The following is an 18,946-nucleotide window of genomic DNA, read 5'->3' as shown; positions in this document are numbered from 1 at the left end:
ATTTCCAGTCCCTTTTCATATTTCCTTGCCTTGTGATTCATGTTGACTCATAAAAACATGAATTGAGCATCACACAGTGGAATCCACACCGAACGCCTGGCCACCCGTCGACTACAAACAATGTAGCTTGGGCCTCCGCCTGGTTTTACAAATCAGATAAACAATATACGCTCAGAGTGGGACAGCATTCTGTTATATCAGACCTCATAGCCTATTTATCTGCTTTGATTGACAGTTTTCAGATGTGTGCAGTGCGGGTAGGCGGTTTACAGTGATTTTATATACATCCTTAAGAATACGCTTTTAGACCTCCAACACAAGCCTGCAAATCTAACCAAGACAGCCTTCTTATGAAACCTACAGTATGGGAGGAATTTTTTTTTTTTAATGCAACCATTACCGTACCAATAAGGAAATTAAACAAATTCACATGGGAGATTGTAATGGAAATGAAGCAACTTTGCAGCTCAAAAGCATTAAAACGGTTCTTCTGAAATAAATCCTTGTATTGTAGGACAAAGTTTTACTACTGACTGCACTTTAGTTATTCTTGTAGTTGTGGCTACTGAATCAAAAGTCTCGCACATTCATAGAAAATAGCTCACTTCGGCATTGTAAAATAAGGTGGATATCGAAACCACGTACAACTTTTTTCAAAGCTGCAGTCTGTAGTTTTTCCTCTTTGTCGCCATCTCTGTTCGAAATCTTCAATTGCAGTTATTCGTGGAATTATCAGCTTTACGTGGGTTGTGCCTCGGCACGGCACAGCGCGGATGAATCCAATGTTTTGAGGAGAATGTGCGGCGGTCAGTCAGTGTTGATACTGTCATTCAGATTAACAGATTCTATTTTTTGGAAGTATGACCAACATAAGAATTTTCACCGGAAAATGTCGTCTGAACAAGTAACATCCACTTTTGTTCTGACCAACTAAGGCAAAAAAAGCATTGCAGTAAATCGCGCTGATTAAATCTAACGATCACTTATCATATCACGTCAAACCGTGCAAATTATACTTTGTTCTCAAATTGTTAATGTTAACAACATCAGCATTGCATGACTACATTTAATGCCTTCCCGATATTTATCCTTGTTTTTGCATGGGCTGGTCTCTTTTTTTCTGTAGCCACTCTTTTGCATTTTACAACGGGTGAATCTCCAGTTGTCACTGGGTGATTGTCGTTTGAACTTTTCTGGATCCGCCATCAAATTGATAAGTTTAATTATATCAAGTGCTGCGAGAAAAGGCTATAAATCTCCACCTCCAACATCCTCACACGCAACTATCTTAGACACCTCCTGTACAGATGTGACGTAATGACGCAAAGACATGCTCGAATTTCCCGTGGAAATCCACCAGTACCACTGGAATTAAAAACATTATTACAAGCTTACCGTTTTGAATCGAGCTACGGCAAGCAGATCGTTTTGAACACTGGCTGGTTATGTACTTGCTCAAAAAATTATTTTGGATTTATTTTTAACCCAAAAAAGTTACGGACTGGAGCTTTAAGTAAGTCTGTTTTTAATCAAACATGCATGTAGTTGAAATGGCGGGACATTAAAAGTGATTTCATCTCTTATCACCATACAAATAGAAACAGTTCAGTAGTTCAAAATATTAAATTATACATAAACTGTACGCTGTTTAAGTAACAATCAAACTGTCAGGCGTGCAGGGCTGGCTGCGGTTCCCATAGGAGCTCTCCTCCGCTCTCAGAGACTAAACACTGTTAACTAACACATGAAGCTATTCATGTTGCCCGAGGGCCTTTTTTACATTTGACACCCATTCAAAGAACTGATGAAAAAAAATCACTTATGCATTCGCAACTAGAATGTGCAAGCCATATTTAATAGAACCTCAGCATTTATCTGTTTGTTTTCCTTTTTTGCTTTTTGCTCTTGTCCACCTTCTTGTTTTGGTAGGCTCTTCAGCACTTGAATGAGTAGTGTATCCTCTGCCACCAACAGGCTCTAAAATTGGTTTCATCATACAGTGTATTTTGTATTATAATATGCAGACAATGAATGTAACATCTTGACTGCACCGTCTTTTCATAGGGGTGTTTTTGTGCACTTTATATAGCATATTGTAGCAATCCTGCACCTGTATTTTCTCCTGAGGCGATCAATAAAGTATTTCTTTATTTGTATCTATCCGATCTATTTCTTTCTTCTATTTATCCTGTTTAATCCCTATATTCAGTTGGAAAAAATATATAGATATGACTTTTAAATTCAAAAGGTCATATTTCAGTTTAGTTGAACTGAGATTTCGTTTAGAGGGAAGGAAAGCACCAAGAACCATATATGCTGGAGGAAGATTATCTAGACCTTTTTATGTCATAGGATTTATCAATTGTCTCACATACAGGCAAGGAAACAACCCATTTATGGACACAGTGTTTAACTAGCAAGTCAAACTGGAACAAATTAACATTTCTGGCCACTAAGAGATTGTTTCCCTGCATTTGAAGTCCACATGAAACAACGTTTGCAATGCATTTTGCTTCCAAAATATGACTCGTTTGATGGAAGATAGAATATTTAAGTGGAGAAATGTTGGGCAGGACTTGACTGGGTTGTAAAATGGGCGTTACGTACCAGAAATGAGCCAGTTGATTCAGGCGTGATGTTGACAATAAAGGGGCCTGATTATGTCAGCAGAAATGGAAAGTATTTTTTCTGTTTATATCAGAAACATGTATTTCAGTGTTGACTGTAAAGTGTGAAAGTGTGGTCAGCATCACTGTGGACTACTGTATGCACACTACCATTCAGAAGATTAGGATTGGTAAGATTCTTTTTGATATAAATGAATACTTTTATTCAAGCAAGGATGCATTAAATTGATCAAAAGTAACAGTAAACACTTTTACATTGATACAAAAAATATTTTTGAAAATATTGTTACTTTTGATCAATTTAATGCACATTTGCTTGAATAAAAGTATTAAGCATCATTACTCCAGTCTTCAGTGTCACAATCCTTCATAATTCAGTCTAATCGGGCTCATTTGGTGCTCAAGAAACATTATCGATGTTGAAAACAGTAATATTTGCGATACATTTTTTCAGGAATCTTTGATGAACAGAAAATTCAAAAGAACAGCATTTGAATCTTTTGTAACATAAGTGTCTTTATTGTCAGACTTTTGATCAATTGAATTAATCCTTGCTGAATAAAAGTATTAAAAAAAAAAACTTCTGAATGGTAGTGTGTTCAAATAATTATTATATATATTTTTTCCCGTTACTTTGGATATTTTGTTGTTATTCTGAACCCCTTATGTCTCTGTCCTCAGATAAATCTCCTCATTTCTCTCGCTTGGGAGACGTGGAGGTCAACGCTGGACAAAACGCCACTTTCCAGTGCGTAGCAGCAGGACGTCCCTCTGAAGCGGAGAAGTTCCTGTTGGAAGTGAGTATAGATTGATTTTTCTGGAGGTATTTTTAGTGAGTATTATCATGTTTTTTCAAATTCTTCTTTTTTTTTATGGAGATCTTTAGCAATGGAATAATCATCTAAGGCTGAGGTTGTCATCTGTCGTGACTTACTGAAAATTTGCACCAAATGTGCTCAAAGCACCTGAATGTTACCGTTTTAAAAGGGCAGCATTCTTAAGTTGGGCACTGTAAACTTTAAGAACACTTTGGATTAAATTGATTTTGTTCTAAAACTCCTTTAGTTCCTCAGATGCGATCAGAGAGCTTTACTTGACAACCTTTCAGTTACATTTCAGATCTTTTAGAAAATTTGTTGTAAACTGTAAATCTTCAAAAGAAAAGCCATTTAGAGATCGCTCTTTCTTCGTCTGCCTTTGTTATATAATATAATTGTTCTTAGAGTATTTTTAGGATCTAACATGGTCTTTGGAAGGAACATTTCCAACTGCCCTCAGAGAGCTGAAGTTTCTGGCATCAAAAGGTGGAATTAAATTAAATGAATGATTATGTCACATCAAGGTCAAGGACAGATGCCTGTGGTTACAAGCTGTCACAGCGACACACACTTTTGCAATAATCAATGTCCTCAAACCCTCTGAAGTGCTCATTCCTCCCCTAAACACAGCAGGAGATATATGATTCTGTCTTCACTTCCATTTTATATGGATGTTTTCTTACTTTTTCTGTCTGTAGTTGCAGCTGCAACCTAGTTTCTGCCTTTAATCATGGATATCGTACTCTGTAGATGCTTTTTCCCCCCTTTTTTTTGGCAGCTGTGGTCCTTACAGGCATTATAGTGTGACATTTTGGTAACCTCTATATTTTACAGTTTATAGCTGCCATTAAGAGTGTGTGTGTGTGTGTGAGAGAGAGAGAGAGAGAGAGAGTATGTGACAGTATGTGTACTTTAATGGGAACATATTGTTTAATTATTGTTTTATTTTTATTTTATTTTTATTTTAATAAAGTATGCATGTAATTTACAGAGAGAGGCTATACAGTATATTTAACAAGACTATGAGGTCAGTCATTTTTGTGTATATATCGTATACAGTATGTGTGTTATTTTAATATATATATATATATCTACACACATAACCGACCCCAAACTTTTGAACGGTGTATGAATAGTAAAATCATGTGTATTATCTTTAAAAATATAAAACTTTTTACAGTATATGGTCAGGTAACTTAAGTTTTAACATTTTTTAAACTGATACCAAACAGGGGCATTGTTCAAATGCATCTGTAATATGTGGCACGTTTAGTACAAACAGATTGTCCCCAGCTCTCTTACTGAATGTTTTCCCTATATGTTTGCCTGTCTGGCAGTTCACTGAATGTGATTGCTAGGTTGAATAAAGACAAAGTGGCCCTCAAAGCCAGATGATTGTACGTTTGGCTTTGTTTTATGTGAACCTCAAATTTGCAGCCATTGCCCACACATTACCCTTACATTCAGGTCTGGTTTGTGTGGTCTTGAACCACATTGAAAGCCTAAACACTTTAGCAGCCCCATAATAAACACACATAGTTGTGTAGCGGCCGCTGACCTCCTTCTCGAAGTGCTTTCTGTTCGTATGAGTGCACTCTCAACGCTCATTTTGTGTCCTTGGTATTCAGAGAGGGGAAAATGCGAATGCGTTGACATCTTGGATGGGTGCTATTCACACCACTGTCTCGCTATGATTACCTGAGCCGCAGTGAAAGGTTGCTGCTATCAAGTGTGGTTTTGTGTGAGAGACGTGTCTGGTTCCTCACCAAGCTCCACGTAGCAATTCCCAGTAGTAAGTTAAGTGCAAGACTTCTTTATTTTTGGTCCTTATTATTCAGATGAATCTTACGTCAGTCTCCAACTTTTATGGCTTGTCTCTCAACATAAATGTAAGCTTTTCACTGTCATTCATCTGCATGAAATGGTGTCATTGCTGCACTTACAGTAGTATATACACAGAGTACGCATAATCGCGAATTGGAAAGCGAAATTGCATTCAAAAGCGATTTCAATACCCCACATATTGATAATGGCTCCTTGATGGCTGTATATTATATGCAATATAATAACCCAACTGTTGCGAGAGAACGCAAAAACAAATTTTCCTGTCCCTTTAGGGGTTCTGTAGAATGCATCGGTTCCTTTCCGGACATACGTAGTGTACATACTTGCCTTTTGGAGCTTGACAGCCTGTTGTCGCTATGATATATGTGTGTACCTTAAATATAAGATGCATAATTGATAACTTTGTCAAGTAATTGGGCAAATGCAATTTTAGTCTTGTTTTGGCTGAGTATCTGAGTTTTATGACAAATGGCTTTATCTCAGAAAAGTGCATTGCTCATTCAGTGTTTATATAAGTACTTGGCAGCGTATGCTTGGTGAGTAGACTGTAGCGTGTTTTCATGTTTTTCTTCTTTTCTAGCGGCACAATGGTGAAGTGTCCTCAGGTGGTTCTGTCAAGCACTTGGGCCGCAACCGCTTCGCAGTGTCCTTTCAACTGGAGGACGTCCAGAAGCCAGAGCAGGACCTCTACCGCTGCGTCACGCAGTCCTCCAGAGGCTCCGGCGTCTCCAACTTTGCTGAACTCATTGTCAAAGGTGAAGAGCTTGTTTTCTTCCTTTCTTTTGTCCTTCGTGTCTTCGTTTTACTGCCCATAATGCGCACATCACAGGATAATGAGATTCTGGCTAAATCCAAGTCATTGTATTCTTTTTCTATTATAGCATTGCATTCTCTCATCTTAGGCTCTTTTGTTCTGAAATTATCAGTTTTGTAAAACGTGTCTGTGTGTGTGTGTGTGGACTTTTGTTTGCAGTTGTTTTTTAGTAAAGCTTAAGGGGGTAGTGCACACCAAAATAGTAATTCTGTCTTTATTTACGCAACCTCATGTTGTTTCAAACCTGTATGCTGCTTTTTTTTCCTGTTTAACACAAAAACATTTAAAGTCTTTACATACACAAACTCAAGCTCCAAAAAGGATAAAAAACACCATTAAGTAGTCCATTCAAATAAAGTCATACAAATTAAATTTAAGTTGTTTAAGTTGAATCTTTACCTCCGCTGCAGCTAAATTCAAATTCAGAAGGGTGCAGATTTGATATTATTGACACCCCATCTACATATTGCTATGTGAATAGGGTGCCATATTTGATTTGAGAGCTGCTCTTGATCTGTTGCAGATTATTATTTTTATTTATTTTTTACATTATTATATATAGTCCTTTTTGGAGCTTGAAAAAAATGGCATAAATGTTTTAAATGACACGAGGGGGTAAGTGATTAATTATCATTTTCTACTAGGCTATCCATTTCGATCGGAATCTGTGAGATTCCATTTATTTGTATTTATAGAACAGTATCAAGGGTCTAAGGTAGTATAAATAATTTCCTGAGAATAATCACGATGATTCAGCATCGTATTTAACCAAAGCAAACCTCCTCCCTACTTGAAATTTCAACCATATAACTTGACACCTGCCCATCAGCCTACAGTGGCAGCTTTCTGTGTCCACCTTTAAACCCTGGTCAGATTGATGTCCCCTAAGCAAAAGGAGAAGTCAGGAGTGGAATAAGGATAGGGATGGATGGAGCCATGTGGGTTATTCAGCTTCCATCCTCAAGGCATTCTGAGAGAGGCTATGAGACAGCACCATGCTAATCCTATTGATAGATGTAGCAGCACGGATTATGGCGAATTTAGAAATACGGCTTTACTGTATGCCACAATGTGACCTAGAAGCACAGCATTATGAAACCTTTAGGCTGTTTTTTAATGCAATCATAACAAAACTAGAAATGAAAAATCACAGGTAATAGTCTCAGAGATCCTCAAAAGAGAAACTTCGAGCCATTCAATTATTTTTGTTTATTATTTAACTCTGGTTAAGCATTTTGCTTCCTTCTTACCCAGATCACAGAATAAAACAGTCTTTGCAAGGACATTTTTGAGTCCTAATGGGTTTTGGTTTTTACTTTATTTGATTTGATTTTTCTCCTAAGAGAAACGCCCTTGTTGTATAGATAGCACTTTCCCAGCAGATAACTTTCTAATTGGCATGTTTTTCTTGCTTGTGCTGCTAAAGCGATTGTATAAGAGCATCTGCTAAATGCCTTAAATTAAACCAAATCACAGGATAAAATTATAAATGTTCTCTAGATCTTGTCATCAAATTCAAAACTCATTTAACATGCACTGTTGTTAGGGGTCTGACTAATCAAATGTTCAGCAAAGTGCTTAGATACAAAGCGCTTGCTCTTGTGGCACTTGTCACATTGACTCATTACAACTTCATCATTATATTTTTACCAGAGCTGTAGGCAGAATCCACTCGGGAACATCGCAGTATGAAGCATAACTTATAATGAGACCCGTTTGCATTTGTGTCTCTGTTACAGAGCTTTAAAGCCATTTCAGAGTATAGCTGCATTCCCTCTGCAGCATGTTATTGGCATTGCTTCCTGATGGCTTTTACTTCGACAGGAGGTCCTATTTAAAATGCATTACTGCACCTCGGTTAAGCACGGCAGATTGGCCCCACCAGACGAGTCCATAAAGCTATAGGCCCACATTCTAGCGTGGCAGCGTTGATGCAAGCTCATTACGCTCACCTTAGATTTCCCTTTCCTTTCGCTCTGATCTTCTCCTTGTCTTTTCCAAACTGCCCTCCCACGCTTGCCCCCGCTAACGAGAGGCTAATCAGTCCTTTAATTAGCTTGATCAACTCATTTCACAACTCACTGTTCCTCAATGGGCCCATAGATTACATAACAACAGGGCTAATGCAGAGGAGCCAGAGGGCTAATGAGAATTGTTCTCAGTCAGTCCGTAGGGTTCAGATCTGTTTTTCGCAGTAACTCTGAACTCTGGTGAAAGAAGCTTTCTCGGGGTGGAATTAATAATCTGCCCTAACCAACGCTGGATAGAAGGAGAATCATAAGGAAAAGGCGGCTAGTTTTTATGTCTCCTCTCATATGAAAGTGGAGTTTGAGTTGGCTTTATTCTTCTATATAATAGGAGTTCTTTATTATGCCTTTCTCTGACAGACAAGATGAGCTTTATTACTCGCTGCATCTCATATCTCTCCAAGGAGAGGCTTTCTCTGTCCCTAGCTGGATATTTGCCATCTGCAGCTGGCCCTGAGAGAGAAAGCTTGCAGACACAGCAGACCCGAAGATTAGTCATGGGAAAAGTCAGCGCTGATATCTTTTTTTTTTTTTCATTGGACCCTCGCTTCCATCCTTCTAAATCAATTTCTCTCACTAATTGTTCGATAACTCAAGACCCTTTGAAGCTCTAGTGATTAGTCAGGGTTTAAATATATATCCGGGAAAAAAAAACCCTTTTACCTTGCAAATCTAATAGGAGATTTTTTCCTTGTTATTCTGGCTACTGTGTATCTGCCCGCCAAGTTCCTCAGGCGGCTAGATATGAAAATTTACATTTACATTTATGCATTTGGCAGACACTTTTATCCACAGCGACTTATATTGCATTTCAAGGTACATGTGGCGAGTAGGACGAGTCTCGTATCTCTCACGGAGGAGCGGAAGCATAAAGGAGGAGCGACGACAGTGAAGAGCAAGAGAGTTCAGGCCTGTCCTCTCTCCTTTATGCTTCCGCTCCTCCGTGAGAGATACGAGACCGGTGCGTCGAGCAGGTGTCGCTCATCAGTAATCACGCCACCGGCCTCGTGCCGCTTTCTCACGGCCCTCAGCCTCGTCCTGCTCGCCACATAACACATTTAGGAATGTTTGAAAGTGGAGTGAAAGAACACATCTTCTTATCAGTTCTTGCTTTCCCTGGGAATCAAACCCATGACCGTGGCGTTGCAAGCACCAACGCTCTACTGTTTGAGCTACAGGAAAGGTAGCTCTCAAAATCTCACATTAAATAGCATGACCTTGTATCTGACGTTCTTCCACAGTCTACAGTCTTGCACATCTGTTGGTTTACTTATAGCTCTCCCTTGAGGAACTGAAAGAACCAGCTATTGGAGGTTTAATGTGCATGGCCAGATTGGTATTTTAACCCTTGAACCTTGCATTAATTGTACCATTTTGAACCGCAAATGTTATTTCATCTCATGACAACTGCTGCCAAGATAAGCTTAAAAACTGGGTAAAATAGTGATTCAGTTTAGAGTACATTAAAACATTTCATATATTCCTTCTGGGGGTTGCTTGAAAAAGGCTAAAATATGAACATATTTTCTTCATTCCTTTTACCATAATCTTCTCTGTTTCTATCACAGTTCCCCCATCTCCCATTGCTCCGCCCCAGCTGTTGAGAGCAGGCTCCACGTATTTGATCATTCAACTAAACACCAACTCCATCCTGGGCGATGGCCCTATCATCCGTCGGGAAATCGAATATCGGGCCAGCCAGGCACCCTGGTCGGAGATCCTTGGAGTTAACATGGTTACATATAAGCTCTGGCACCTGGATCCAGATACGGAGTACCATATCAGTGTGCTGCTCACTCGGCCGGGTGAGGGTGGGACCGGGCCATCTGGACCACCCCTCATCAGCAGAACCAAGTGTGCAGGTGAGTGACCGGAGAACTTCACTTTCATTACAAAGTCTATTGAAAATAGATTAATTTAATGTTGGAAGACTGTGATGAGAAATGTGATCATCTCATTCTCATTTCACTGTGATGAGAAATTAAATAAAATATTTCCCTTTTCTAAGCTTTCCATTTAATCTTGTTATGTAGGGTAAAAAAAACAGCTCTATATATATTTACAAACTAGTGGTCAAAACTTTGGAATAATAAAGGTTTTTTTTTTTTTTTTTTTTTTTTATATAAAGAAGTCTCACATGATCCTTCACAAATCATTCTAATACTCTTATTGGGTGCTCAAGAAACAATGTTTAAAATAGGTGTTGCTCAATATTTTTGTAGAATTTATATATATATTTATTTTATTTTTTTTTGTAGAATTTATTATAATTATTAAAATGACTATATTTCAAATAAATATTGTTCCTTTTCCTCACTCCATCTTGCTTGTTGATGAATCCTGAAAAAATGTCACAGACTTTCCTCAAAGATATTAAGCTAATTATTAAGCAGCAAAAATCTTAATTATTCCAAACTTTTGATTGACACTACCAGTATATTCTCCCGCTTAAATTTTCTCTTAATTTTCCATTTAAAAACCCATATTGATCACCCACTAATGGAATAGCATGTGAATTTGAAAAGTGTTTAATGTCAGTTCATAAAATATATCCAACTTACTTTTTGAAAAAGTGGATGATTAATTTAAATTTAAATGTTCTGAACCGAAACTGCGGGCATCTCTCCTGTGGCGCCTTCTTGTGCCTGTCAAAACAAACAGCAAGGGGTGCGGTAATGCATGGTTCTACCTGCAAATGAGAGTCTCTGCCTCGTCCAGCTGTTTCAGAACTGGAAAGGGTGTGATTAGGAAGATTGATCCTGTTTTTATCCGAAAGGAAAAGAGAGTGAAAATGCAGGTTGAGGATTCGCCCCTGGACCTGGTCAGCGTGGTAATGGTCACCATTTTACATCACATCGTCTTCAAAACACACACACATGTTATCACACAAATCATCGCCTTCCTTTTTAAATGACACATCACAATCATTCCCACCTTGTTCTGGAAACCAGACACCTACCATTCATCAGCCAGCAAGACAAAGAGAGGCAGCCAGGTGAAACACGGAGAGCAGAAGAGCATGACAACACAGGAGACTTCAGAATGGCATAGCAGGGAGAAAAAGACATCAGCAGATAAGACAGTCGGAGTCGGAGCAAGAAAGATTCGTCTGTGAATCACTTGGAGACGCGTTTTAGTCTTAAACAGCTTTTGTCTCTAAAAGGAAGGCGGAGAAAAATGAGGAGCAGACATTCCCGCTAAATATTTCCAACTGTTTCCATTTTCTCTTCCACATTAAGTCTAGATTGAAATTCTTCTTTAAATGGAGTATTTGCATCATATTCCCTGTGGTGCCTCGCTGCACATGAATATTGGGGCTGTTTAAGCTGCTGTCATATTTGCTGAACTGTTGAAGATGTAATTTTGACTCAATAGAAGCACATCAGTGGGATTGGAAGTAAAATGAGGTTTTCCATACTCCGTTCGTGCTCAAATCTCCTGTGTATTCTGCCGTCAACTGAATAGAAGTCGAAGATATAATTGAGTGCTTGGAGAAGTGCGCTAGTGGGAACGCCATGTTGTGTCAGAGGCTATGAAGTTTGATTTGTTTGACAGCGCTTGCTGACATACACTCTGATGACTTGTTAATCATGGTTAAAAGAGGGTTAGCATCTACAGTCATGTGACTCGATATTCTGATTAGTCTCCAGGAAACTCAGTCTCAAAAGAATATTAGCTGCTGCTACAAGACAAGATCTTTGTTTTGTAACATCATCTTCAATAGTGTATATTTGAAATCGATCCATTCACTGAATTTGATGAAGGATTTATAGTTCTTTACCTAACGCATTAGCTTCGCCTGTCAAGTGTGCAATGAAATTTTATTGAAGACTTGATGGAGCTCTCAGGTATGTTTTACTTGAAGGGATTGTTCATCCATAAATTTAAATTCTTCTGCTGAAACATGGCAGTTGAAATATTATTAAAAATGTCTTCTTTTGTTTTGCAGAATAAATTTATACAGATTTGGAATGACATTAGGAGTGTAAATGATGACAGAATTGAAGAGTCTTTTTAAGTATAACATTTTAGTTGTCTCTTTTAAAAGTTTAAAGGCAGCATGAAATGAAAATTCGCTATTATCTATTCTCTAAATGCATGTTATATGTGTTATTGTGAAAAATTCATCCATGCAAGAGTTTTGACCTCGTAATGTCAAAATGTCATAACTGGACATTTCAGGGAAAAGATCTCTGGTGACATATGCAGGACTTTACTAATCATTTAGTCCACTTAAACCCTGTCCCTGCAATCTCACATTTGTCTGACTCTTCTTTTGAGTTCAACGTCCACATCACAAAATTCAATCAACAACTGATGCATAGAACCAAGCCCCGCTCTTCATTTTTTTCTTTTTAGATAATGTGTTACACTTGTTTGTACCTCACAATACGGAAGAAAGTATCTGTCTCTACCTCCATTTCATTGTGACTTTATAGGTGTAAAATAGTTATGATAGCATTGTGTATAGATAATTTCATCAAGAAATAGTTGAGGTAATTTTGAAATGTCTGACTTGTGATTGTAGATGTTTTAATCCATCTGACCACAATCTCTTCTTAAACTACAGACATGAGATTGTTTTCTTGTAGTGTCCACTTGCTCTCCATTTAAGCTAACTGGGAGAAATGGTTAAAATATTGACTTTGCTGAAAAAAAAAAAAAAATCCCAGCTAAGCCATTCTAAAATAGTTAGCAGGTCATAACTAGTTGTTAAATGCCTGGTTTAAGAAGGTCTCGCATATTGGTTCTTAGCTAGTCTCCCATCCTGAGTCCGGACCCACTGAAACCCCTTTTAAACCAGCCAACAGGCCAGCCAGTCCAGCTAAAACCAAAAAACTAGCTTAGGCTGGTTTAAAGTCAGCGTGAAACGGAATTTGTGATCGTCTTTTCTTCCCTATTATGATTAATATCTGAGTGAAACAGCCGAGACTTGGGAGAGACTTGATTTTGTCCATCAGGAATTGATTGGATCGTTGGATCATTGTGGTTTTCTATTGCGGGTTGTCCCACCCTCACACCGAGAAACACATCATCATAGAAAAGATGTAATTGGAAAAGGGAGGGAAAGTTATTTTGATTAATGATTGAGCCATACGAGGGCACATGAATTAAAACAATATATATATAGAATATTCCATATAAAAACAAGAATTGTACATTTGATTTCATGGTGACTTAAAAATGTTTTTATTCAATAGGGGAAGATTATGTAATTTGTTGTTTTTCTTACCTATGGGTTGTGGCACTTCTCTTTATCTTTAGGCTGGGCTGCTATTATACATCACAAACTCCCACCGGTCACATTTTCTCCCTGATGTTTTTTTTTTTGGGAGATAGAGTCTAGTGTCAGCTCATCTGTCTTCATCCAGCAGGTGAATCCACCTACTCTGTTACAAAGGTGACTTTAATCATCTCCGGCTTCATATGATCTGCTCAAAATGGCCTCCATCCAGGGATGCCATTAACGCCTGTACACAGACCCGATGCTGTCAATCTTCCCTGTTGATATATTCCTAGCTCGCATCCAACTAGATCTTATTAGTGTATTTGTTTGTATGTTTAGGCTCACCTTGTATGGCTCCTCACTCTTAGCAGATAATGTTTATTATTTTTTTTTTCAACTGCAAGAACTTTAGATACTTTCACAACCCTGGGTGAGGAAAGTGAAATGAATGATGGGATGACTGGGTTGGTTCTGGCTGCAACTGAAGATTGCATCCTGGTGCGCGGCTCTTGGAAGTGACCTACATAAAAATGATGAAAGCAGGCGCAGTCCTGTGGGCATAGCCAGGGAACTGCTGGACATTTCACAGAACACGGCCAGGTGTGCTTTATGAGGCGTTGTTGTGATTAGGAGCAAGACTTGATGTGAAGGAATGTTCCTTGGAGGAGAGTGAGATTAGAAAGAGGAAAAAGATGGAAGAATGGGACAAACATTGCACTTCTGCCACAGTCTGGTTCACAGATGGACCTCCACCTGCCACTGGGTCTCTTTAGGTGTTCCTCAGAGTGAGTTATACTCTGGACTGTAATGACTTAAAGGTACATTGCTCCCAGAAATGCAGATTTTGTCATCATTTACTCTCCCTTGTGTGGTTGCAAACCTGTATGACTTTCTGGTAACACTTTATTTGAAGATGATAGTTACACATTACTACATGTATTTATTTTAGTAATAAAAGTACATTATGCATAATTACAAGTAACTAACCCTAAACTTAACTGTAACTATAGTAATTACATGTAGTTAATTAATATTACTTTTTAAAGTAAGTACAATGTAACTGTGTCACCTTAAAATAAAGTGTAACTGACTGACTTACTTCTGCAGAGCACAAAAGAAGATATTTTGAAATATTGTGGCCGTGCAATTAAGGTTAATGGGTGTTTTGGACCCCATAGACTTTTGTTTTATTCAGGAACAGTTGAAACATGATTCAAAACATCATCTTACAAGAAAGTAAGTCAAAAATGCTAATTTTCTCATCATTTACTCACCCATTCCAAACCTGTATAAATGACTGTCTTGCATCAAAAAAGGTGATGCTTTGAACAATACTCTTTTTCCATGCAATGAAAGTAGAAAGGCCCAAAATGGCACAAAAAACACTGTGCTGTATAAGTTTTCTGAATGTTGAAGTCTGAGTTTTGTGTGAGGAACAGACAAAAATTTAGGACACAGAGTTTGAAATTTGTGATTACTGAATATGCAAGTATTTACTGAAGATTTTCAGTAAATAATTATTTACACTTGGAATATCCTGCGTGAGTCATATGGACCCGTTTTATGCCATTTTTATGGTACTTTGTAGTTCCATCTGCGGCTAGACAACCACTGCTCACTATATGCACTGTCGTTCAAACGTTTGGGATAACTGTTAAATAAATAAAGAAATACAGAAAAGACATTTATAATGTTTCAATAGATTTCTATTTTCAAATAAATGCTGTTCTTTTGAACTTTCTATTCATAAAAGCATCCTGAACAAAAATGTATCATGTTCGAAAATGTATAAAAATTATCTACCTCATGTATCAATATTATCTAATGTAATGGGACAGAAACCGGTCTTGTTTGGACTTCCAGCTGCCCGTGAGGAATTGACATGCTGCTCCAGGCCTCTGGCTGCTCTCTCTGGGTTCGGTCCCATCTCTGATGGGTGCCAAGGAGTGGGCGCTCGAAGCGCTGCTCTTGGCATCCAGACAAAGCCTTCGAACTAGGTTAAGGGAAGTAGGGTGGCACAAAAGGCCCTTTTGGGCTCCTCAAAGAGCACAGTGTAGACTCTTGGATTGTTTTTTAAAGATGGCACAAGCCAACAGCATCCCATTTGTTTGCTTTTAACTAACAATCAATAGTTCCATTAAGACGACCAACACTATTCTGGTCGTATTTCCTGTGGGGGCAAATGGGACCTCTACATTCAATGTGTATTTTTTATCTTTAAAAAATGTAAGGAATATCTTTAATTTGTGTCATTTTCAGGTCGACTAAGTGCTTCTCTTGATAAGAAACCCATTCGCACTGGAAGTTAATCTGTATGTAAATCTATGAGTGAAACGAAGTGTAAATCTAAATATAGATCTTAAGGAAAAGGTGTGGCAAAAGCTCTCTGATGTGTGAGATATTTCAGGATTAAAAGAGCTTAATGTCACGAGTGCGATTCTGCAGGAGAAATGCTGAATTAGTATTCTGTGTTCCATACGTGTTCTCCTCTGAGGACTTCAAAAGGAAATACATTTCCTCTAATTCAGCCCCGCTGTCCTTACGGTCTCGGTGCATTAGCTTCCTCACTTTACTCTTAGTAGTAAACCTAAATCTTAAGAGTACTGTATATTCTAAGCATCGGTTCAAGAGGAACAATAAAGACCTTGAGCCATGACTTTACACAGGAAGTGCTCACTTCACATCTCCTTTGTTGTACCTTCCCACTTGGGCCCATTAGTCACCAGGTCCCATTAAAAGAACAAAGAAATACAATACATTATGTGGAGATCTATTTGACAAAAATGCATTGATTGTCTTAATAATGGACCGTGACAAATGCGCTCATTGATAGTGGGGCTGGATGTCCTTGGTTCACCCTCCCTGCTGTCTGCGCCTCTCTGGGAGAAACACTAAGGTTCCTGTGTGCCCTACAGACAGTGGCTTCCTCTGTCTCTTTATATTATATACGCCAAAGGTGGTCGCTGATCTTTCTGCCCTCGGTAAATAAGAAAGTACGAACACAGATGTGAGGTATGCCAAAAATAGTTGGCCTAATGCAACGACCTTGCACTAACGGTAACTGGCAGAACTGAATGTCCTTGAACGGGGCTCATGGCCCCTGGACGGTGTGCAGGCAGATACTCGATTTGCTTAGCGACACGGAGGCAAATGGCGGGAGAGAGAGTACTACCTGCAGCCTGTGGAATTAATTAATGTAATTTGGCATGAGTTGTGTCCTCATTAGCAGGTGGTCGGTCAACCTTTTTTGACCGTGGTTGTGCCTCCTACCTATGGAGGGTGGGGTAGGCGAGAAGTCTTATGACCTGGTGATGTCTCTGTGCAGATTCCCATTTTATCCCATTGCTTTTTTGGCTTATGTTTACAAAATGTTCCACTGTTTTCCATTCCAATAGAGCCCATGCGGGCGCTGCGTGGTCTTAGAGCCTCGGAGATCCAGTCCCGGCAGCTGACCTTGCAGTGGGAGACGCCGGCCTTCAACCTGACCCGCTGCCACACGTACTCCGTCTCCTTGTGCTACCGTTACACGACCGCAGGGGGCGGTGGTGGGCACAACACCACAGTGAGAGAATGCCTGGCTGTGGAGCACAACACTTCGCGTTTCACCCTCAGAGATCTGCCTCCTTTTCACACCATCCAAATACGCCTGGCACTCGCCAACAGCGAGGGCAAGAAGGAAGGGAAGGAGGTTATGTTTCAAACTGAGGAGGACAGTGAGTAGTGGAGCTTTCAATGAATATTAATCTGTATATATCATTTGTTGTACTTCTGTTGCAGTGACAGCTGCTTTTCAGGAGTGGGGAAGCGCAGATGTCTTATGAATGGCAAAATGTGTAACATTGTGTTACAAAATGTGTTATTACTACCACTTCAGACTACCACTAATCAGTAAAATAATTGTACAAGCTCAAAACTGATTTTTTTACAATGTTTACAAATGGCAGTAGGCAAACTTTGCCAAGTCTTGGCCATTTAAGTCTCACCTAGCCAATATATAGAGAACCAGGCTTCAAGCAAAATAGTGAGACAGAGTTAAAGTAAACTTTTAAGGAATCTGTCACTTTTTATTGAAATACTGATAGATGGATGGATGGATGGATGGATATATGGATATATAGATAGATAGATATATTTACTTGTGGAGTCTTCTGAATAAACATTTTTCTCTTAGATTTGTTCAACATCACAATCATAAAGACATTCCCAAATAGATTTGAAATGAATTTTTAATCATTCTCTTCAGGGAGCTGAGCATGAGCAGGTCAGGGGAGATTTTTATGCCTGTTTCTGCGCTCAATCCGTGTAAAAATTTTGGCTGAAGGACAAAAATAATTTTCTGGGGGGAAATTTGAAACACAAGCATTTCACCCAGACAGGAAGTATGATGAAGTGAGAGAAAAGGAGAGGGAGGAAAGAGAGTGCTCAATTATCAACACTCCTCTGAAGCCTCAATCAGCAATTCTTTTCTTTCAAGGCCTGTCATAAGAAAAAGTGATTGAGTCAGCAATTTTGACTCAATCTGAGTGACCGTGTTATTTTCGCCACTGGCTATCTCTGCCTCACCAACTATCACCCCGCACACACACACTCTGTGCACATACCCAAGGGCTAACAAGGATGGCTCAGTGACAGAGCACAAATGTGCTGTAAAAACATCTGCTGAGCTCAGAACGTCATCTGTCTCTCTAGCACCATTTCCACTTCCTCCTCATTCTCTCTTCCAGCGTTTATGTTTGTTAATGAACCCGTGTTAATATTAATCAGCCAAAAAAAGCCATGTCATCAACTGCAAGTGTTGCCCTTTCTATGTGTCACACAGGCTTTGTATCTCCTGCTGAGAAGTCCAGCTCAGACCAGCATGAATTTCCACGCTGCTCCCGGCTGGTTAAAGCTTGTTTTATGGTGTGGTTGATTGAACAGTGTAACTCCTGCTGTTCATTTGTAAACCTAAACGATGAAGCTAATTAACCAGCATGGCCTTGCTGGTGAATCTGGTTAAGCTAGTTAAAGGGACGGTACACTCATAAAAATTAAAATTGTGTCTTCATTTACTCAACTTCATGTCTTTCCAAACTACTACTCTCTTCTACACATTGAAAGCTTGTTGGGCTGTCAAGTTCTAAAAGGACAACAACAACAAAAAAAGAATCATGAATGTGATTCATGTTCTTTCAAGCATTCTGAATCCTGATGATAGCTTTGTGTGACGAAAAGAACAAAATGTGTATTATTATGCACTGAAAAGCTATACTGTACAATAGTAATCAAACTGTACTCAAGTATGCTGTGTGAAGATGTCAAAGGAGATTGGTTCTCATTTGTCTTGTAACCAATCAAAATACATCAAATTTAAATATGCAGAAGAGCTCATTTCAGAGCTACAGTAGAAGGCAAAAGTTTCTGAGTAAAGACTGAGATCACACAAAGCTAATATATGGCTCCAGAAGACTTAGAATATAGGGCGTGAGTCATCATGACTATCATTACTATAATATAATTATGGTTATATAATATTATCTGGTTATATATATATATAGATAGATAGATAGATAGATAGATAGATACTGTAGATAGATAGATAGATAGAT

At 38.8% G+C, this 18,946-nt stretch overlaps 1 protein-coding gene across 1 annotated transcript in view; it reads left to right on the top strand.

Annotated features, from left to right (window-relative positions):
• The window catches only part of ptprub (protein tyrosine phosphatase receptor type Ub), a 246,951-nt gene that overhangs the window by 160,722 nt on the left and 67,283 nt on the right, over positions 1–18,946 (top strand). The window contains exons 9-12 of the mRNA XM_084385145.1: positions 3,309–3,424; positions 5,871–6,045; positions 9,700–9,993; positions 16,754–17,071. Of these exons, the coding sequence (XP_084241271.1) occupies positions 3,309–3,424; positions 5,871–6,045; positions 9,700–9,993; positions 16,754–17,071 (903 nt within the window). The remainder of the gene's footprint in view (positions 1–3,308; positions 3,425–5,870; positions 6,046–9,699; positions 9,994–16,753; positions 17,072–18,946) is intronic.

Source organism: Rutilus rutilus, assembly GCF_951802725.1.
Source record: "Rutilus rutilus genome assembly, chromosome: 17".
NCBI lineage: Eukaryota > Metazoa > Chordata > Actinopteri > Cypriniformes > Leuciscidae > Rutilus > Rutilus rutilus.
The sequence above is the reverse complement of the archived record's forward strand: the minus strand, read 5'-3'. Positions and strand labels throughout refer to the sequence as shown.